General features: G+C 45.5%; 1 protein-coding gene across 1 annotated transcript in view; it reads left to right on the forward strand.

Moving 5' to 3' along the window:
- Positions 1 to 21,062, forward strand: part of MAML2 (mastermind like transcriptional coactivator 2) — a 191,116-nt gene extending 170,054 nt beyond the window's left edge. Inside the window, exons 3-5 of the mRNA XM_072993611.2 lie at positions 10,099 to 10,323; positions 14,366 to 14,477; positions 19,501 to 21,062. Coding sequence (XP_072849712.2) covers positions 10,099 to 10,323; positions 14,366 to 14,477; positions 19,501 to 20,477 — 1,314 coding nt within the window. The 3' untranslated portion in view covers positions 20,478 to 21,062. The remainder of the gene's footprint in view (positions 1 to 10,098; positions 10,324 to 14,365; positions 14,478 to 19,500) is intronic.
- Positions 21,063 to 23,287: the final 2,225 nt, after the last annotated feature.

Consider the following 23,287-nt stretch of genomic DNA (forward strand, 5'->3'; position numbering starts at 1 on the left):
TCGCGTTTAGTCAGAATTCTCCACTATGACCTGTCTGTCTTGGGTGTCCCTGCCTGGCATAGCCCATAGATTCTCTGAATTACTCAAGCCCCTTTGCCATGACAAGGCAGCAATCCATGAAGGGGGTGGTGGTGATATGATAGCACTTCTCAAATATATGACAGGCTGTCATACAGAAGAGGGGCAAGATCTGTTCTCCATCATCCCCGAGTGCAGGACACACAGCAATGGGCTCAAATTAAAGGAAGCCAGATTTTGTTTGAATACCAGGAAAAACTTCCTAACTGTTAGAGCAGTACGACAATGGAACCAGTTACCTCAGGAGTTGGTGAGTGCTCCAACACTGGAGACATTCAAGAAAAACTTCGATAATCACCTAGCAGATCTGCTTTGATTGTATTCCTGCATTGAGCATGGGGCTGAACTTGATGGACTTTTCTATGAGTCTTTGTCACATAGTGAGTTACCGAGATCTTAAGGGCAGTTAATGAAAAAAGAGGTGGATAACTCTGTGGAACGTGAAGCTATTATGCTCTGTAGATCCCTGCACTTCTGTTGCACAGCTAGAGGAATTTAACCAATAAATCAGAAGTCTGCAACATAGGAAACAAATGAAAGCAGTGTTATGGCTGTGTGTTGGATTAAACTGCAAAGATCTGGGTTCAGATTCCACTTTGCCATAAAATTCCCCAGATAATGTCCACCCAACCTGCCTCACAGGATTGCTACAAGGATTTTAATATAGATATATATTTATAGGAAGAGTGCCATGTAAGTGTGCATTGAACTCTCAGCAGGAAAGGTGTTGTGTGGAATGGGTAGGACGCTAAATTAAAACATGACCTGGAAGCCTCCGAGATATTGATCCAGGTTCATTCACTGTTCAATCTAGAATCAATTCCAAATTGGCTTCACATGCATTGTGATTCCCCAAATCCAAATTTTAGTAAATTCATTCTGGAGCTGTTGACTGGTGGTGACCCGAAGAGGAACCTTTTTGGTACTTCTGCCCAGGGTTTAAGCATGGAGCTTTACCGCTCCTGCCTGCCCTCCCCCCTTCCATCCCTATTTCCTTTGTGCCGATACAAAAGAGTTTGGCCTCCAGGATTGGCTGGAAAGAGATCAGTGCAGCCATGCGTAAAGTTTACAAGGCACTGGAGCAAACGTGTCATTAAACATTAGAAGTCATTCAATCATGCCCATGTCTTCATTTACCAAGGAAAAAGGAAGGGAGGATCTCCATCTAACTAGCCACAAAGAATAGAGAGGCTCTGGAAAGCTCTTTCCCTTACTGCCACCTTTGGTTATCTCTACCAGCTACTTTCCTTGCAGAAGGCGAGTGGCAGGCGGCGGGTGGGTGGGGGAAGAGTTTGCACAGAGGTTTAAATCTCGGTTTATTGCAATTGTATTTCTGTCCTCTTGAATTCTGCATTATATAACTAGTTTTGAGGGGAACTCAGCAATTTGCTGTTGCAATAGAGTGAAAAGGTGAAGGGACTTGATCCAAAGGGCTGAGCCAGCTCTGAGCTATTTATAAATTGCGGGTTGGCCTTCGTAAATACCTGCATGCCTCTGGTGTCAAGAGTCGGTTTGACGAGAACCTGTAAGGTTTTGCAAGAAAGAAATGGTAAGCATTATGTTTTTGCTTCTGTGCTGAAAGAAAGAGACAGAGCATCGCTGTAAGTGGGGGAAATATATAAGAAAGCAGGAGGGAGGAACAATTAGAGTAAGAGATGTCTTAATTAAAAAGATGTATTTACTAGATGTTTGGGACAAGCACCATCTGCTGGCCATCGGCAGACCAGCGGTGGAAAACCCATAGTCTGGGACTTGTAGCAGAATGTTAAAACTCAAGAGAATGGCCTTAGAGACTGTCCCTATACTGCAACATTAAAACAGTTTGATTCCACTTTAATTGCCATGGCTCCATCCATCCTAAGGAATTGAGGCATCTGGAATTTGCTGACTAATTTAGGATTCCCTGCTGTAGTTCAAGGGAGTGGTCTGCTACTTTCTAGCAGATAATTCTAAGTCTCTCATTAAACTATAAACCCAGGATTCCATAGGAGTGAGCCATGACCATGAAAGAGACATCAAACTGCTACAACTGTGTAGTGTTGATAATCTTATACAGAGTTAGTTCGTTGGACCATTTCACCTAGTATTCTCTACGCCAGGGGTCTCAAACATGCGGCCCGGGGGCCATTTGCAGCCCACCGGATGATAGTTTGCGGCCCCTGCCTTGCCTGTCCCCCCCCCAAAGCGCCCACGCATCCTCTGCTGTCAAGAGTAAAAAAAAGCCTAGCCTCGCTCGCCAGCTCTCTCCCAAGACAGCGCCTCTTGCACCCTCCATCTGGAACTGCAGCCTACCAGCCAGCAGAGAGGCGGGCTGGCTGGCAGGCTGCAGTTCCGGATGGAGGGTTCAAGAGGCACTGTCTTGGGGGAGAGCTGGCGAGCGAGGTGCGCTGCCAGACCTTTTCCCTGAGCACCTGAGCCGCCGCCGAGCGATGCCTGAGAGCGGAGCACACTCCTGGCCCATCCTCCAAGAGCACATCCAACAGTACTGCCAACAGCAGCTGCCGCCACCGCTGCCTCTTCCAGGGAAGTGGCTCTCTAGCTCTCTTTCTCTCTCAGCACCCCCGGCACCAGCATGGTCAGCAGTGCTTCCTCCTCCTTCTCCTCTTCTTTGTCCTGCTTGAGCCGCCTCGGCTCTGGAGGCTGCCTGGGCTCACCTCGCAAAGTTTGCTCCTCTGTCATGGTGGGGGTAGCTGCTGCTGCTGCTGAGTGTGCCTTTTTTTTGAGGGGGGGCCTCAGAGGAAGGTCGCCACGCACACCTGCAAGCACCTGTGGGGGGCCACCCCGTTCTGTTTAATTTCACGGGTATTGATGGGCGCTTTTCTCCTTTGGCAAGGCAATTCTGGGAGAGGGTTTTTTTTAATTTATGTTGTGCCCTCCCCCCGGCTAGGGGGTCGCTGGCACTCCCTCCCTTCTCCGCTTCTTCATCCTGCTGCTGCTGGTGGTGGTGGTAGTGAAGTAGGAGCCGGAGGGGGTCGTGGCCGGTGAGGAGGGCTCGTGCACCCCTCCTCAGCTGGGCTCAGGAAACTCCTGGGCGGCTTCCTCGGGCTCTTGCTCCGCTTGGTGGAAAATCTGATGTGGCCCAGCCTCATCCTGACTCTGCCTCCAGCGGCCAACAAGTAAATTGAGTTTGAGACCCCTGCGCTACACTGAGCAGCGATATATTCAGTTCTTGGGCACGGCTCCTCTCCAAACCTACCTGGAAGTTCCAGGAATTGATTTTCCTATGTGTAAAACATGTGCTAAACTCAGTGCTCACTAGTCCCCATGGAGCAGTTAGAGATGGCAGAGGTTGGCAAGGCAGGAGCCATTGCTAGTCGTTAGGGCTGGGAGTTAACAATCTGGTACTCTCTGTTAAGGATATGCCATGTTTAAAAAACTCCCAACTCCCTGAATTCTGGGAGTTCCTACCCATAGACGCATATCTGTAGACACCTACATTTCAGTCACCTGGAACAGCCCTGTCTTTCATGCTATCTTAGGCCTAGTTCCTGTATATATAAAAAAGAAAGAAATTGTCCTGCTGTTTCCTGGAAGACCTAGCTCTTTGTTGGAGGTATAGTTCTCAAGCCCAATGGGAACAAAGACTATATCTCCCAAAAAGACCTAGACCTCCAAGGAACCACTGGGGCAGTTTCTTTTTTGTACAGGAAGTAAGCCTGCGATAGCTTGGAAGATAGGTCTTGCTCAAGGTGAGTGAAATGTATCTATGTGCATGAACTCCCAGAATTCTCCAAGAATCCCCCAGGCAGAATTCTGGGAGTTGGAGTCCAAAGAACACAAAAGATACACCCCATCCCTTGTTCTTGCTTTGATCATCTCTCTCTCTTTCCCCTTCACACACAGGGTGTGTAAAGCCTGGGAGTTTGATAAGTGGAGAACACACATAAATCCTTGCGTAGAAATCAAGCAGGAGCAGATTTGCTTTGCACCAGTCTGAGATTTCCTTTGATGCTTTGTCCCAACCCTGTCAGCCACAGATTCAGTTAATACGAACAGAAAAGAAGTACACTGCAACAATTTGTTGCAGTTTCTCACCTTTTTGGAGGGTATGATAATATGAAGTTGCCTTACAGTTGCCTTGAAAGTCTTTTCTATCACCATTTTAACTGGAAACGCAAGGAATTCAGCCTGGCCAAAATCCAGCAGTAAGTTGCAACTGGAGAAAGTCCATTTGAATCAATGGGACTTGCGGAGAAGTTGAATCACCAGATCCCCATTGATTCAACGGCCCTACTCTAGTTGTGACTTACTACTGGATTTCAGCGAACGTGTTAGATTTAACGTGTTGGCATAAAAAATTTAAAGTAACATTTTTAGTGTTTTATCGTGAGTTTCAAAATGTTATTTTTAAAAATTTAGGTGCATTTCTCCTTTTTAAGGCAAAAGCAATAACTTTAGTGTCAATGAATTAAAGGCAACACATTATTTCCAAACTCTGTGCCAAGTGTATACAGTACTTGATCATGGATTCCTTCCCCATGAGTGGGAGGGGGGAATAACTGGGCTGAAAATCATTAGAAGTGAAACCCACGAGGTGGCTCACGAGTACATTAATTCCAAATAACTTTTTTTCCCTGGCAAGCCCCCCCCCCAACTTGGATTCTTGTACAGCTGGATATGTATAATAATTTAAGGATGGCCACAGCAAGACCAAAATGTAGAGTTATGAGCTCATTGTCAAGCTTTGAGTGGGAACAGAATGCACATGTTGTAAGGAAATGCTGACATGCATACCTGTGGTTTGAATGAATGAAAGACGTTTGTGTGAGAGAGAAACAGAGAGAGGGAGAGAGACAGAGACCAAAACGATTCCAAAGAGGATAATCACTACTTAGCTCTATATTAAATAAGACCTCACTTTTTAATTTTTTTTATTTTTGCTATAATATGAAAAAGATAAATTTCATGCTTTTTTTTTAAGCTGTGGGGTTATTTTTTAAAAAAGCTGGGCTTTTGTTCTTCCCTGGAAGAAATTGTGCATAACAACGGTGGCAGAGACCCAGCATAAACGAAATAGTTGATGCATACGTACACACATCTGCACACAAATTATTGTTGGCTCTAATAATCCTTTCTTCTGTGCCTCAGTTCATCAGTACCATATATAAAAGATTACACTAATCTCTTAAGAACATTGATAGTATCAGAATGTTTTCCTCTCTCCCAGATGCCCTCTTGTTAACCTGTGTTAAATCTCCCACCCCCACAAAATAATACTAGCTGGTATACGCAATTCTTGGTCTGAATAATATTTTTAATGTGAGGGCTTTGTTTCAGCAATGTGTTTCCCTTCTGCACTTCACTTTACATGGCGTGGTAAGTGCCTTTTCAATCAGCTGAAAAATATATTAATGATATACTGATAAACTGTGAAATGCAGAACCAGAGTGTTGGAAGTTCTATTTTAAAGTTAATTATAGCTCTGCTTCAAAAGCCCTTTAGTGTGAATTAGTGCAAATTACATTTTTTTTTCAAAAGTACCTATTTTCTATTTTCTCAGATGTAACTTAAACAATTTCAGTTACTTTTTTAAAAAATCGGAATGCTGCAAATTGCTGGCCTGCGGTAGCATTCATCCTCTCTTCCTGTTTACCCCCATCAAAATTTACTCTTGACCAGGAGGAAACAGCACATTGTGCAGCGTGAGCACACACCTGAACCAAGTGCTGTTCCTTCTTCACATTTCGGTGAGCCCATACCCCTGTAACTAGAAAAATAACTAAAAGTTCCATTGATGTTACAAAAGGAATGGTTGTTCCTAGTTATGTTGCAGTTGTAATGCAGGATCATTACACTTTAGTAGGTGGGAAATGAATTAGTTACAAGTAACTAATTGTTTGTCATTAGTTACCTCTGAACTCTAGCAGGAACCCATCATGAAAGTAGCCTCAGGGGTTCAGAAAGGGGTCTTAGGAGGAGAGAGCCTGCTATACATGGAGAAATTGGCTCAGTGCGGAAAAACCAGGGACTCCAATGGGGAGACTCCATGCACATTGAGCTGTTTCCTCTCTTGACGGTCAGTCTCCACATGGGGGAGCCACAACAGTGTGGGTGTGGGCTATCCATCTCGCCCGACACATTCAGATTATTTTGTGCTCTCCTGAAGAGCGCTATTATAGGCGCGTACACACAAACATCAGAGATTATATCCAGCCTGTTAGGATCCGCGTGATTGCAGCCCTACAAATAGTTGCTCTCAGGGCTGGCTCTGTGATCGGGCATGTGAGACATCTGCTTCAGCTTTAAAAAGACACCTCTTCTGCACCCCCAACTTCTCCAGTGTGTTCTGATGTCCGAATGCACAGAGGAGGATGCTGTGTGAACATTCTCCCCCGCCTCTGCATGTCTGCCACAACTCAGTGTCTGTGACAATCTTCCCTTTGTTTCCCCTATTTATTTGACCCTCACAAAGGATCACGCCTTTTCACGCTGCCACCAGGTATTCTCCTAATACCAATTTATGTCATACACATGTGCTGCCAAAACTAAGGGTCACTGAACTTAGGAATCAGAGGTTTAATTAAGTATTCTTTTATTGTCAAACAAATCATAAAGGTAAATCACATAGGAACTGTTTCAGGTATTAACATGTATTGGATCATGTAGGCAATCACTTTTATTGTATACTGCTGTATACTGCTGTATACTTTCAAGTATACTGTTGTATACTTTCAATCGATATCTCTCTTGTAGTGCTTATACTTTCATTCCTGCTAGTTCAATATTGTTTAAACTTCTCAGTTTCCCCTCCTAACACTCTCAGCTCAATTCACTAACCCTCTCCTTCCTTCTCCTAAACCCTCACTCTAACTGCCATTCCACATCTCCAACTGTCTCTCTCTTAACTGTCCAACTGTCTCTCTGGCTCCGCCCCTCCTGCCCTATCCTTGGCTCCTCCCCCTTGAGCTTCTGTGATGGACAGGCAGGAATGATGTCACTTTTTGGCATTTCGCTACGGTCTGCCTTTCCTTGCTTCCTGTGGAAGCTGATTTCCAAGGGCTCCACCAAGACTCCGGCTACTCCCAGCCAGCCCTTCCCCTCCTGTTGAACTCACAGCCTCACCTCACTGCATAGATGTGCCTGCATGTGTGAGAGAGGACCGGGTGTGTTTGCGTGTGAAACAAGATAATGATTGTGAATGAGTAAGGCCGACTGTCCAGCTATGAAACCAAGCTCTGGAGGCATCTGCAGCCGGTAGAGAGCTCTTCTAACTTGGGGGGGGGGGAGGTGTGTTTCTTAGCTGAGTTGTAGACTGAATGAACGAGGTGTCATTGAGGGAGTTCTAAGGCCTCGTCAGACAAGGCATTGATTTCATATTTAGAAGCACGGCGCCTTTAAGAGGAAAAGCCTGTCCATTGTCACACAAGCGTGCCTCAATCCACATTGGGAAAGTTAGGGTTCTGTGCTTTTGTAACTGCTCAGCTCGGAGATAACACAAGCTGTATCAATTAGCATGTCTGATGTCTCAGGCAGGTGGCTCTGAAAGGTTTGCATGCCTGGAAGGACATCATAGTAAGGGAGAGAAATACACATTTGCCTATAACATGTGACGTGTCCATCACATGTGATGGTGTGTGTGTGTGTGTGTGTGTGTGTGTGTGTGTGTAGTTCAAGCAAAAAGCTGCCACTTAATGCAGCTATTTGCTCCCAATGGTCTTACCTCTGTTTCTTTTAGGGCAAATGGCAATGCTGTGTAGATCAAAGATTAGTGTCAGAAAACGGTGTAAGTGGGAGGATTAAATGTTTGCTCCTTCTTTGAGTCAGAGGTGGAAAAGTCAGTGAGTGGTCATACAGGCTATCAAGCGATTCATGAAGCCTCATGATGTCATTTTTTTAAAGGTATGGCTGCAATATAACCCCGTCCGGATCAGGAGACCCTGTGGCCGTTTGTGCCCTTAATCAGACTGGGCCCAGTTTTCAAGCATGCACGTGGGGGTCAGGTGCTCCTCTGAATGTGTAGTTTGCCCTTCAGATTCTTGTTTCTAGCCCAGTGAATGTTTGCCCTTGAGACTCAGTGCCAGGATTCTTGAGGGATGCCGGGTTTTATTTCTTAATTTGGAAAAGGCAGCCCAGTCTGTTCATCCCACATGGATGCTCTGTAGCCGAGACAGGAAATATGCCAGACTGACCCAGCAGGAGGCTGCACTGAGCACGTGCGCATCGAGAAACAAGACAGCGCTTAATGATTCATCCTGCTAGAGCTTTGTTCTTGTTAAAGACTTGATTGTTGAAGGCGGCTTGAAAAGAGGCGCGTTTTCTTTAGCTGTTGCTACAGGAGATGGAGGGAGATGATGTACCGTCCAAGGAAAGGCACAACTCTTTCTGAGGAGCTTTACTGTGTTGCTTAGTAGCCCTACAGAGTCCCATCAGTATCTGAGTTGTTGTCCTTTGTTTTTTTTTATGTAAAGAAACCTTCAGGGATGAGTCTATTTTCTGGTTCATATGTATATTCTGCGTGAAATTAGCTGTCCAGTTTCTGCATTGATCTGTGATTGTTTTTCGAACACACAGAACTATGCATGTTTGTACACAATTTTGCCTAACATGAGCATTTTGTAGACAATTTTGCTACAGGAAAAGGCCATATATTTTACTACTCTGCTTTTCCTAGTGTGCGCGCACATGCACGTGTGTGTGTGTGCACGTGCGTTTGTGCATGTGTGTGTGTGTGTGTGTGTGTACTTTTTGGGCCAATCACTATTTTGTAAAATTTGGGGACATCTGTGATCTGAAAAATAACCGTCTGCATTTTAATCCAGGAAATGCAATTTAGGTTGGTGTGCTTTAAAATACTGGCCAAATGAATTCTTTCCTTCCTCTTACATTGTTATTGTTGTTGTCGTGATCATCACCATCATCATATCCATCCAGTTGTTTCAGATTTATGGTTCTACTCACGGGAGGCACAGTGGGAAATTAAACTCCCAATCTCTGGTTCTTCAGCCAGATACCTAAATTACTGAGGCATTTAGCCAGCCTCCTATTATATGAGGAGTAATAATAATCCATACCTGTTGTTCTGGGCAGTTCTTTACATAGGCAGCATTTTGTTTTTGTCCAGCAGGCCGAGGCAAAGAGGAAGTCACAAAAGCAGCAAAACCAGGGAGCTGGACAGGGGACAGATTGGATTTGTCTTCAGTGTGGAAGAGATTGTCACTCTCGAATTGGCCTCTTCAGCCACACTAGACGCTGTTCCAAGTCCTCCATACAGAGCACGTCACCATAGTCTTTTGAGACTGAAGGATGCCTAACTAACTAATTTTGTTTTTGAGGCTCCTCCCTATAATAAATTATTAACTGCCTGAATGCTGATTGGATGGGATCACATCAAGAATTGCTTGACATGCTGTGACACTATGGCTTAAGTGTTGGAGTTAGTAAAAACAATCACATGGATTGATGCAACCAGTCAGATTTGGGTATATGCTGATGCCACTGAGACAGAGTAAGGGTGGAGAGTAATGGAGGAGTGAGGGCAATCACAAAGATTACTCCTGTGACATCCCAAAGCCCTGCTGGTCATGTTTTGGCCATGAAATCTGAGGATGCTAATGATCTGGTTAGACCTTCTGGGAGTTGTAGTCCAACAGTATCTGGGGAGCTATTTTTGGAAACCACTGTACTATACTCGTTGCTTTGTTGGTATCTGTTAATGTAGTTGTTGCTACCTAAATCACACTGATGTCTACAAAATGTTATGACAGCTTCCCAAATGGTTCCCAGGGCAACCCAGTTGCTTCTTCTGAGCTTCTGTCAACTTCTGCTAGAACGCCAAGATTTTCCACTGCAACCGCAGGGACAGCCCTGTAATTTTTCTATCAGTTTTCTCTGCCAACTTTCTCTAGCTTCTTGAACAGTTCAAAAGAGATGGGTTTATATTTTAATCAGTCTTCAGAAGGTGGGGTGTTGGTTTTATATTCTTGTGTGTCTGCAAGGCTTTTCACACACATACCTTTTCCTTTTTTTTACTTTCCTCCTTTTTTTTTTTGTTTTTTTTTTTTTTTTTTTGGTAATTCACAGGATCAGCACCCTGTCATAGGCCAAAACGCAGGTCCCAGTTCCAGTGCTGGCACTTGCACAAATCCAAATGCTGGAAGCAGTTACATAAATTCACCCCAGCAAGCACTGCTGAATCAGCAGCTCAAACAGCAACTCCTTTTGCAACAGCAGCAACAGCAACAACAACAGCAACAACAGCAGCAGCAGCAACAGCAGCAACAACAACAACAGATGATAACAGAAGTGGTAAGCCTTCCAGTTGTGTTTTATAAGAAGCTGACTATCATGTGGTTCAAAAACAGTAATCATAGGCAGTTCATGACTGGACCAGGGCTGCCCACTCTGGCTTGAAATTTGGGGATCACCCTGAGGATACAGGCCAGAATCCTATGGCTGATTCCTCCTTGTATAAGGGAAAATACAGCAAGATCTGACATTGATTTGCCATACATTGACATAGGCTTGGTTGCATTAATGAGCGCATGGACAGGAGTGCAATGAATGACTTGTAAATGAGCAGCAATTTGCCACCAAGACTTTTGAAGTTTTCCTTCTGCACATATAAATCAGCCATAGGATTTGGGCCACAGTTCAAGCTTGGGTTAAGGGCATATAACTCAGTGGCAGAGCACATGTTTTGCATGCTCATAGTCTCTGCCATCGCCAGATTGAAAGCTGAGCCATAATCTGAGTGATTTTGGATTGATTGCCCCCCAATAAAAAATCATTGACTGCACCTGATTAGGTAATACAGTGGTGCCTCGCTTTACTATTGCTCCGCATTACGACGAATCCACTTTATGACGATCTTTTTGCGATCGCAATTGCAATCGCAAAACGATGGTCTAAATGGGGGAAATTCGCTTTGCGATTATCGGTTCCCTGCTTCGGGAACCGATTCTTCGTAAAACGATGATTTTTCAGCAGCTGATTGGCAGTTTCAAAATGGCCACCGGGTAAATAAAATGGCTCCCCGCTGTGTTTAGGGATGGATTCCTCGCTAGACAGGCAGCGAAAATGGCCGCTGTATGGAGGATCTTTGCTGGACGGTGAGTTTTAAGCCCATTGGAATGCATTGAAAAGTTTTCAATGCGTTTCAATGGGCTTTTTGTTTTCGCTTAACGGCGATTTTCCTGGAACGGATTATCACCGTTAAGCGAGGCACCACTGTACAGTAGGTGCTCCAAGGTCCTCTGAGGACTTGGAAAACTGCTTGTGGTTACAGTAGGCAGTATTGGGCTAGACAGAAAAACCTTGACTGTGCATAATGTTGAATGATTCTGCTTTGTGGATAAATTGCAATTAGTGATGGGTTTGTCCCTGTTCATAAAGGTGGCAGCACAGGTGCGGCTGTTCCCCTTCCCTGCCTCCTCACACAGCCACTCACCAGGCCCAGTTTACTTGTTTTTTCCACCTCCTCAGCTGATCTTCCAGTCCCGGCAACAGCTTAGACTTCTCTGCTCCTCCCCTCTTCGCTGATCTCCCATTCAAACAAAAAGGGAAGGGCAGAGAAGTCTGGGCTCTTGCTCCTGACTGAGAGATTCACTGAGGAGGTTAAAACAAAGAAGCTGGGATCTGGTTAATGGCTGTTTGAGCCAGAGGAGGCAGCGGAAGGGAGCAGCCGCATCCCACCTTTACGAACCGGATGAACTGGTTCGTGCCCATCTCTAACTAAGATGAAGCACAGGTTAAGGTGTGAGCATAATACAAGCTTTGCCCTCAATATGGGGGTCCCTGTGCTGTGGTAACCCCCCCTTCCTTTTTCTTTTGACTTTAACGTCCCTTTGACTTCATCAACTTCCAGTTTTGGAAAAGATGTCCTACCCACTGAACCTGAAATAGGTCTGTGGGGAGTCTGAAACAGGGTGAAATTTACTTTTACTTTTACTTTTATTAGATTTTTACCCCGCCCCCCCTAGACAAAGTCTACTCGAGGCGGTTTACATAACATAATAAAAACAGCACAGAAACAACATCCTAACCACATTTAAATTGGCCTCCATCTCCCAGAGAAAAATTATTTTCATTTATAAAGCATCTCCCAGAGAACTGGGAGAGACTTTATAAATGAAAAGATTTAAAAAAGAGAGAGAGAAAGGTTTGGGGGATCCAAATCCAGCCCTGTGAGATCTGGAGAGAGCATGTGTGTCCCCCGTACCTCTTTCCAAAACTGCTCAGGGATTCTGGCAGAGGGAGTGGGTTTGGAATGGATCCAGGGACCTGTGAAGCCCCGGTTGTTTTGAGCAAAGGCCTGCCTCTCTCCCACCCAGCGCCACCCAGTTCCTGCCCTGTGATACGATTTTGTAATGCAAGTTAGCAGCTTGACACACGGCTGCAGACAAAAGCGAGTGGGAGGTTTGTCCTTTCAGCCGCAAAGCAAGCAGGTTCCAGGGCAGCCGCGCTGTCAGTAGGCAGCCGAGAGTTACATTTCCTTTCTAAAGCAGATGCTGGCAACATGCTAAGGACCACCCGGGTGGGCACGGTCTCTGCATATCTTCAAGCGACATTCTCTCTTTTTTTCCCTCCCTTGGAAAACCTCCTTGTGTCCAGACTGCAAAGCTGGAGAGAAAAATGCCTTCCCTCTATAGGGAGAGTGAACACATTTTGACAGTTTTGCTGAGATGAAAACAGAAGGAGAGCTGCAGGATTCAGAAAATTAGTTCCTAGCCACTTCCTGTAAGCTGGCTGCAACCACTGCCACTTTCTTTGGTGGTGATGGGGCTTCTTCTTCCTCCTTTTTTGGGTCAGAACAACTTTGCCAATGTTTTTCACGTGGGTAATACATCTTAATGGCTACAACCACTGACCTACCTGGTTCAGCTCTCACCTCTATCAGATGGCTTTATGCCAGCCCCCCTCTCTTTGTTCTTCATTTGCACTGTGGATAGTAATAGTGGGCTGCTTTATATAAGCATAGTAAATATTACTGAGATACAGTGGTGCCCTGCTTGACGACGATAATGCGTTCTAGGAAAATCGCTGTTAAGCAAAATCGTTGTCAAGCGGGGGAAACCCCATTGGAATGCATTGAAAACCGGTCAATGCGTTCCAGTGGGGGAAATACCTCATTGTCCAGCGAAGATCCTTCATAGGGCGGCCATTTTGAGATCCCTGTCTTGCAGACAATCGGTCCGGAAAACAGCAGGGAGTCGTTTTGCAAACTGCCGATCAGCTGTTTATAATCATTGTCTAGTGAAAAAACGGTTCCCGAAGCAGGGAATGATTCATCGTAAAGCGAAAAAACCGATAGAAACATGGTTTTGCGATTGCTATAGTGATCGCAAAAAGTCATCATAAAGCGATTTCGTTGTCAAGCCGGGTCATCGTCAAGCGGGGCACCACTGTAACTGTAAGAAATATTAGAATCAGTTTTGTTTTGTGTGCGAGAGAGTGAGAAAGAAAGAGGTTTTTTTAAAAAAATCAGTTTTAAGTCCTATTGCTAAGTATAAATCCACTGGCAGCATTTTCCCTAGATCACAACTGAAAAGCAACCTTTTTCATTATTTATTCTGAGCCCATATAGTCCCAGGACCTATGCTATATCTCCAAGGAGTCACAGAGACTGTCAAGAGGGCTGAAACGTACCAAAGCTACTGGGTAGCTGGCAGAGTTTGGGAGTTTGATTCCCGACTGGGCCTCCTTCACAGGGGCTGGACCAATGATCCATAGGGTCCCTTCCAGCTCTGAAGTTCTAAGATGCTGATAATTTAAAAACTGAAACCACAAGTGGCCAGAAGTCTAGGGTTGTTGTTGTGATTTTTTTTCAAGAAAAGGTCATTTGGGGGTGTTAAATGGTGCAGAGGATTTTTCAGCTTTTCCATCTTTGAATCTCCCCAGTGCCTTAATTCCACTTGAAACACAAAACGTGTATTTCCACCTCTGGAGGTTTCAGGCAAGCTGGAATTCCACCTTTTTTTTTCCTTGCTGGGAGAGAAAAGAGAGGGCTTGGGGAGGACAGAAGGACCATTGAGGGGGGTGCTGTTTGTCCACCCTATGGAGCACAGAGAAAGAACTGCTGCATCTGTGTCTCAGAAGCATCCACCTTGCCCCATCCAGGGCTCTCTAGATATGCTTGGCTACAACTATCATCCTCTTCCCACCAGACTAACTAGTGGACTGCTGGCTGGACCTGATGGGCTCAGTAATCAAATGTATCCAGAGGAGATCCAGGTTAAGGACCTTTATGAGCGGGAGATGTGTTTTTCTCACCCATCTTCCTACTGATTCACAATGATCTCTGTGGGATGAATCAAAGCGGCCTATTTCTCTTTCTGTTCTAATCCTATAGGAGAAGATAACTCCTCAAGATCAATTGAATAGACACCTCACAAGGCCACCACCAGATTATAAAGACCAAAGAAGGAATCAGGTCAACATGCAGCAGTCCCACCAGTATTCAGGTAAGAACCACTTTAAAAAACAAAAAATAAGCTAGAAAACTGCAGCCAGAGAATCAAGCGGTTTAAAATTTGTAAAGTTTAGCCCTTTTCTCCCTCCCCTGTCTTGGAGGTCTGTGTAAGATTTCCGTTCTATTCTTTTCCTGTTTTAGTCAGGTTCTTTCAGCTTCTAGCTTTTTCAGCCTTTCCATCTTTGAATCTCCCCTGTGCCTTAATTCCACTTGAAGCACAAAGCTTTTCTTGTCCCCAGGCCTTCTGTGAGAAGTTCCTCCCCCCCACCCCACCCAACAGCCCAGTCTTCCCCTGCTTTCACAGAAGCTCCATTGATTTTTGATATCACTTGATTGACCTTTCCCCTCTTCCCCCCCCAAGCTGTTAGAGTATCGGTGAACATTCTATGTATAGAGAGATCAATTAGAGCGGATCCAAAGATAGAAAATCCGTCTGCCTCTTTTTGTTGGAATTTGTCTGGGTGGCTGACAGATTCGGGACTTGTCCAGAAAATAAAAGGGTGAAGCAACTTTATAAATAGGAAATAATAGGCACCTTGGAATAACTTAAGACCATTTCCCTATGGCTTCCCTTTAAAAACAAAGCATGGAGTGCTTAATTACAAACAAGCAATACTGTAATTTGCACCAGGTCCTGGATGTTTCAGAGAAACTGAGGCTTGGTAACATAACCAGAAATCCCATTTTGTGTGTCATGTCTTCCCCACATATTACCTTTTTTAAGGCATACAGCTGAGAAAATATGAATGGAACATACAATAAATAAAAAAAATAAAAAAATAAAAAAAATACATGTGTTTGCAAACTCAGATCCATACAGACATAACTCTTTTGGAAGCTAAGCTTGTCAAGTCTTATTTAGACTCCCAGGAGACACAGAGAGAGAATTAGATCTGTTGCCATTGGCCCAACCGAGTACATCTAAGCACTTATATTTTTTTTTTTGAGTTTGCAGAACTGACAGCCCTTTTACAGGCTACATGTACATGTGTTCTGAGAGCCAGCGTGGTTTAGCAATTAAAGCAGTGGTTCCCAACCATGGGTCCTCAACTGCTCTTGGACTAAAACTCCCAGAAGCCTTCACCACTAGCTTTGCTGGCCAAGATTTCTGGGAGTTGCAGTCCAAGAACATCTGGGGACCCAAGGTTGGGAAGCACTGGAATAGAGCATGTGTCAGATGCAGGGGGCTTCAAAGTAGTGGCAAGGTGTTGGGAGACTCAGACTGGAAGATTTGGGGCAGGCAGTAAAATTCCTTTAAAACACGTTTATGGCCTCTGTACTTTGTCCCTGCAGTCTAGCTGCCACATGTTGCACTGCCTGTAGCCAGTGTGGTCTTCTAAAGTAACTCCACATACAGCACATTACAGTAGTCTGAACACAAATTACTACAGTGGTGCCTCGCTTAACGAGGATAATCCGTTCCAGCGAAATCACTGTAGAGTGAAATCCTCGTTAAACGAATTAAAAAAGCCCGTAGAAACGCATTGAAAACCCTTCAATGCATTCCAATGGGCTGAAAACTCACCGTCCAGTGAAGATCCTCCATAGGAATGGCCATTTTCACTGCCTGTAAAGTGAGGAATCCATCCTAAATCACAGCGGGGAGCCATTTTGTGCACCCGGCGGCCATTTTGAAACCCGACATTCAGCTGTTTTTAGATCATTGTAATGCAAAAATCGGTTCCCGAGGCAGGGAACCGATCATCGTGAAGCAGATTTTTCCCATTTAAACCATCATTTTGCGATTGCAAAAACCTAATTGTCAAGCGATTTCCTTGTTAAGCGAGGCAATCGTTAAGCGAGGCACCACTGTAGTGTGTGATCTAATGCAACCAAATTGTCCCTGTCCAGGAAGGGCATAGTTAATGGGCTAATCTAAGCTGGCTGCTAACACAGTGAACTATGGAGTCCAACTGGCCTTCTAGAGAGAGACAAATCCAGAAGCACTCCCAGTATTTACACCTGCTGCTTCAGACAGATCATTTCCCTGGACCAGGGAACCTTTAATCTACAAAGCTTCTGCCTGGTTGGAACCCCACTTCAGTTTATTGGCACTTACCTAGACAATTGCAGCACCCAGACACGGTGTCTGCACCTTACAGTGTCTCACTTGTCTCAAACAATAAGATCTTGATGGCATATTAATGGTGGTACTCAACTCCAAAATTCCTAATGATCTCACACCCCAGGTTCATGTATAGGCATTAAAATGAATAACAGGTTGAATCGGGCGCTGTGTTGTTGCACAGCTTATAACCTCTAGAGACAAATTAAAATTCACTGCCTATGCTTGGAGTGGTGGGGCTAAGTCCTCCGCCATGGGTTCATTGTTTTGACAGGCTGGTTAACAGGTACGCCAGGTTTTATTGTAATCTTAAACAAGGTCACCGAGATCCTTCATCCCCACGTCCGTCCTGCCAACCTTAAGCCTTGGGTCCTGGTTGCAGATGCTGGCCCCAGGTCCACAGTAGCCTCCTGCTGGGACTGAGTTGAAGTCACTAACCCCAGCAGCTGGGCTTTGTCCTTAAGTGACAGCTGGTGTGCCGGAGTGGAAACCCAGCCTTCCTGCCACACCTGCTCCTTCCTCCTCTGGAGCCAGCTGTGCCAAGTGCTGGCATTGGCAGTGTCACCTCCAGAATCACTTCTGACTCAAGAGTTGGACACCCCAGCTGTGAGGTGGAGGGATGTCTGCACTGCCTTCCCACTGGTTCGAGCACAGTGGGTTGCAACACCCAACTCACCAACTCTGAGCTCCAGATAAAAGTCATCCACGCTGTGGTGCAGGGGTCCCAGGATAAAGAGATTGCCCTCGTCCTCCTCCAGGGCACAAAAGACTGGCAGCTGTTCTTTGAGGGCCTCCGGCTGGTCCCCATCCTCCTCCTCTTTTCTTCCCCCCTCCCAGCTGGTTCCACCTGCTCCTTCCTGCCCACCAGCTGCCCTAGCACCTTCCTCCTGGGCCCATGGTTCCTCAGCCTCTCCATCCTTGTCCCTTCACAGATGTGTTCTTTGCCTTTGGGCTGCCCAGGAACTGAAGTCTTGGGGAAGTCCAACAGAAGGCCAGCAGAAGAGGTAGATGGCCTGTTCAGAACAGTGGAACCATCTCTCTTACGCACCATCAATAACACCCCTGACAGAATGAGACATTTGCAACAGGAGAAAGAGTCTAGATATGGTTATAGAATCACATAAAGCTGTCTTCTACAGCCAAAATCCATCTGAGAAAAAAATTGTATGAGTTAAAGGCAGTAGTACAGCACAAAGAGGAGGAGGAAGGAAGTCTACTTCTTTGCATGTACATTTGAAAAGGCCAAAATCCTGTTGTATGAGTTATGCCTGCAAATGAGTGATGATATCACTGGAATGGGCAGATTTTCAGTAATTAAAGGCCTCCTATTTTTGTCTCATTACCTAAGCAGTTCATTGTGTGGGAACTGAGGGACAAAAGGAAGAGGTTTTTAACTACCAAAAGTCTCTGCCATAAGATGATGTTGCTAGGAATGGGAGATTTTAGGTGATTAAACACTTCCTCCTTCAGTCCTGCAGATTCCATGGCTTCCATGGAGTGAAACAGATCGTTTGGAAGTTGGTCAGCCAGTGGGATGGAAGAATGCAGACTTTAATTACTAAAAATCTTCCCCTCCCAGTGACACCATTGCCCTTCTGCAGGTGTAACTTACACAACATAATTTGGGCAAAAAATGAAAGCAGACAGAGCCTATTTACCTGTCTATTCCTTCCCTGCCCACGTCTTGGTTCAGGTCACTTGCTACGTCTGTTGGTGCTTCGTTTCCACCACTGCTATGACAAGCAGAAGCACAAAAATGGCCCAGGGTGGGCCTGAAGATGACCAAGCACCATAATAACATCAGCACTGCCATAGTCAATCCTGGCTGATGTTTTGTTTCAGTATTAATGCATCCGTCTATACTTGCTGTTCAGGAGATATTGCTTAAAGCACACGGTGGTGCAGGCTCTCATCTGTATGCCTCACTCCTTGTGTTGCTTGTCAGGCCTGGGCATGAATCAGAAACTGACACATTTCTCCAGTACCACTCACTCATTTTGGTATTTTAAGGTCTGATTCTGCTTTCTGCCCAGCACTAATTGGAATGCAGTTTCTTCCCATCTGGTAGAAATTAAGAGTGGCGGAGGGGGAAGAAGGCTAAAAATAGCCAGCGATTCAGAGGGGGAAGAGAGAAAACTTTGTCTCTGGAGTGAGATACGAAACCAATGTCACAACCACAGTGCCCTTTGAAACAACTCATGAAGTTGCCCAAGAATAAAAGGGTGTTGGCCATCTGTAGGCGAGTCGACACACTCCATCTTCGCTCATCTTTAGGATTCTCGAAGGCTCTTTGACATTTTTCCTGCATTTCACTATAGATCTGTCTTCTTCCAGGGAGGTGTTTTGTGTCAATGGCAGTTGAAATACTCCTGGAAGGTGCATTTCAACTCAGGCCCACACTGCCATCCTTAACTGTTAACGGCGTGCCTTCTCTAGTAGCCCTCTGACATGGTTCATTATATTTTCTTTCATTTCTGGTCATCCTTTTTTCATCCCTTGTGTTCCTCCCCATGTATTTACTGTCTTCTCTTGGGGATGAGGGACGTGGTGGCGCTGTGGGTTAAACTGCAGAAGCCTCTGTGCTTCAGGGTTGGAAGATCAACAGTCGTGAGATCGAATCCACGCGACGGAGTGAGCTCCCATTGCTTTGTCCCAGCTCCTGCCAATCTAGCAGTTCGAAAGCATGTAAAAATGCAAGTAAATAAATAGGTACCACCATGGTGGGAAGGTAACGGCATTCTGTGTCTAGTCGCGCTGGCCACGTGACCACGGAAGATTGTCTTCGGACAAACGCTAGTTCTATGGGTTGGAAACAGGGATGAACACCGCACCCAGAGTCGGACACGACTGGACAAAATGTCAAGGGGAACCTTTACCTTTACCTTGGGGATGAGGGCTGTCATTTACCTACAAAACAAATGATGGATGAAATCTTTCCCTCATTTTCTAGGTGGATCATCTGCTGTGAGCATCAGTTCCAACCTGTGCTTTCCGAACACCATTTCCACTCCTAGCCTCTCGCCACAGGCTTCGAATCTCCTGTCTACTGCTCACGGAACCAGGATGGCTTCCCTTTCAGCAAGCCATCACATGAGTTGTTATGGCAACATCCCTTGCAGTCCACAAAGTACTTACAATGTGACGTCTTCGGGAGCGGGCCCAGTCCCACAGCACAGGAACCCAAACCAAATCATTGCGGGTCAAAACAACCCTACGGCATCTCGCCAAGCACCACCTGGGCAAGGCAATAACTTGTCAGCATTTGACAGTGGGCAAGGGACCAACTCCCAGCCGGGGAAACCCAGTCTGAACCAGGGGACATCCACACAAAGACCTCCCAATGTTATGGTCAGCTCAAATTCTGGAGCTCAGAGCTGGGTCTCTCAAGAAACAGGAGCGAAGCAGCAGGATACACGGAAAGCAGTGGGATCCCCCTTCCCCACAGGGAGTTCTTATACAAACCAGCTGCTGCAGCGCGCGGTTACCCACCAGCAGTTTCCTCAACGTACCGCAGTGCCTCCTGACCAATTGGCCACCATCCAGATAAGGACACCCGTGAGCCAAATGAACCAGACTCTAAATGGACAAGTGGCCGGGACATCAAAATCCCACGGCACAAGGGCTAACCAGGTACGGGCGCAGACGGTGCCCCACTTAAATCCGCCTGGAGTGGGTATGACACCACCACATCCTTTGTCATCCAGTCACTTCCCTTCTGGTACCAACCAAACATCTGGCAGGGCTTATCAAGGAACTGATCACAACAACGATCTAGCGTTTGACTTTCTGAACCAGCAAGGGGATAATATTGGGCCAGCGCTGAACAGCGATCCGGACTTCATTGATTCCTTGTTGAAAACGGAGCCTGGCAATGATGACTGGATGAAAGATATCAACCTGGATGAAATCTTAGGTGGCCATTCCTGAGACAAGGCCGTTCATGACTACAGACTCATAGTGTTTGGCATTTGTTTATGATTGCTTGTTTGCCCAAAATACAGAGTTTCCCCTCTGTTTGTAGAGGAAGGGTTGAGTCCACTGGTTTAGATTCCAGACGTAGTCATGACAAAGCAGTTTCATTTGATCTGCATAAACATGACTAAGTCTGGCTCCAATCTGAAGCTCTGTAAATGGTTGAAGGACTCCCAAGCGGCTTACAGTGGGAAACAAAATCAAAGCGATTGCCATATTTAACTAAACTTGGTGTTGGCAAAACACAGTCCTACAGACATTGTTAGACTGCAGTTCCCATCGGCTGAAGCCAATATGACCAGTGGAGAGGAATGCTGGGAATTGTAGTCCATCAGCATCTGCCCATCCCTGATCTAAACACAATACCTGCTTTCTGAAGCCAACATGTGTAACCCTATATTTACCTTTATATATCTGAGTGGTGGCAAGGGGCAAAAGGTCCAATATGTTGGAAATTAAGCTGCTTTACTCCTGGGGTGGCTGACAGACCAAGGAGAGGATGTGTCCCTCCTCTAGTCACAAGCCAGTTACATGTTCTACTAATAAATTTGTGTGTGTGTGTGTGTGTGTGTGTGTCTGTGTGTCTGTGTGTGTGTGTGTGTGTGTGTGAGAGAGAGAGAGAGAGAGAGAGAGAGAGAGAGAGAGAGATGCATCCATCTTGAACCTCTTAGGCCTTCTCAGATGTTTTCAGGAGGCTACTTTTTAAAAAATCTGGTGGCTGGGGATCCTATGACCCTCCTCTGCATAAACTTCTACTCCTGGATACCACGAGGAACAGAAATACTGCTCTTTGCAGGAGGGCAAAAAAGGAGGAGAGATTGGATAGAGATTTTGGCTGGGCTGGACTTGGGGATTCCATGGAGGCCTGGGAGCCCTCCAAAATGGGCTGCAGTTTGCCCACACCAGATTGATGAATGAGTGCTAATTGCATGAGAGAACTAAAGACCTTCAGCTCGAGGTTTGACTAATTAGTTCCAGTAAAGTATAGGTCAATTTCTTCTTGCATTATGCAATTCTGGAAGTGTGATAACGTAAGAATCCCCTCCAGTTCAGAAGGCCCATTTTTGCATGCCTGGCTTCACACCGCTAGCAAGATTGGAATGCAACTGGGGTTCTTCAGAAACAGGGAAATGCAATTGCTCTTATGCTCTGATTAGGATTACTGGCCATATGATTCAGCCTCTCCACTACCATAATTTGCCCCATAGATAACTCAGTTCCAAAGCCCTCCCCTCCTCTCCAAAATCTTTCCAAACCAGCATGTGGTATTCTCCTTTGCCTAAATAGTCATGGATTGGGCCATGCCTTCAGCATAACTGGAATGTTTCTGGGTTTGCCTTTTGTCTATTTAATATAGCACAGACATCAGAGAACCCTAGTGTGTCCTTATCTGTAACACACAGACACACACACACACACACACACGCACACACAGAGAGAGAGAGAGAGAGATGTGCATGCATGTAAGTGTGTGTATATCCACAAATGGACAGATTCATACTCCTTATTGGGGGAAGGAAGATCAGAGAGTCATAGCTGTGTTCCCCCCCCTTTCCAAAGAATGCTGAGTGGTAGGTACACCCATTTTTTAAGGCACACCCTAAAGCCCTCCTCTTACCACACTAGTTTTGGAATAGTTATGCATTGTATCCTTTCAAGTAAAAGGCAGGTTGCTTTTAAGCTAGTTGAGGTATATTCTTTCTTTTTGGTTTTTTTTTTTAACTGCAACCTTAAGATTCAGCAACTGGAACCAGACAGAAAATGATGCCTCAGAAGGATGCCTTTGAGACACATGCAAAAGATCCACCTGGGTTTCCTCTGTGTTTCAACCACCTAATTAATTTAGTCAGGGGAATCTTACAGTTATTGCAAATGGAAATCATCTGAACAAAGTCTTGTGAGCTGCTGCAAATCATCCAAGGATCTACCAGGAGTTCCTGATCTACCGTCCCCTTTTCCCTGGGTAGCAAAGCCAGTATTCTGGAGGTTCACTGTTAAGAGTGTTCCTAAGGAAGACTATTGTAAGTGATGGTTGTTGTGGGTTTTTCAGGCTCTTTGGCCGTGTTCTGAAGGTTGTTCTTCCTAACATTTCGCCACAGTGACAGATAATCTCTTCTCCTTAGCACAACAATACACCCACAACAAGACACATTAATCACCCATCTACAGAAAAAGACAAAGGCCCATCTCACAGCCATAAATACTCCACTCCCAAGCCAACTACACCAGAGCACAGAGTGCTGTCCTCTGAAGATGCTGGCCACAGAGACTGGCGAGACGTTAGGAAGAGCAACCTTCAGAACACGGCCAAAGAGCCAAAAAAAAACCACAACAACCATTAGATCCTGGCCGTAAAAGCCTTCGCAAATATATTGTAAGTGACTCCAGATTCAAGGGAGACCCTCCCCTCCTACATCGACAGGGGCTTCTGTGGGCTTAACATGCTGATGGCAACGCCATAGCCAGGGTTTCAGGGGTGGGTGGGGTGGACTTGCCTTCTGTTTTCATTACCCACAATGCCTCCCTCCATAGCATCTGTTCAGAGTATTGTCCAGTTTGGGGGGGAGGAAACACCCCACCTCCGCTTTTGACTTCTACTGCCATAATCTCCCAAATGGATCGGGGATTCTGGAAACCGTTGTCCAAAAAAAAAAAAAACTTTAGTTCCTGCTGCTGGATGGCACCGCCATGAAGCAAGACAATCATCTTGTGAGATGGATGAGGAGAGGGAAACCATGGTAGTTTTTTCATCAGGCTGTTCCTAC

The sequence above is a fragment of the Pogona vitticeps genome, chromosome 3 (assembly GCF_051106095.1).
Source record: "Pogona vitticeps strain Pit_001003342236 chromosome 3, PviZW2.1, whole genome shotgun sequence".
Lineage (NCBI taxonomy): Eukaryota > Metazoa > Chordata > Lepidosauria > Squamata > Agamidae > Pogona > Pogona vitticeps.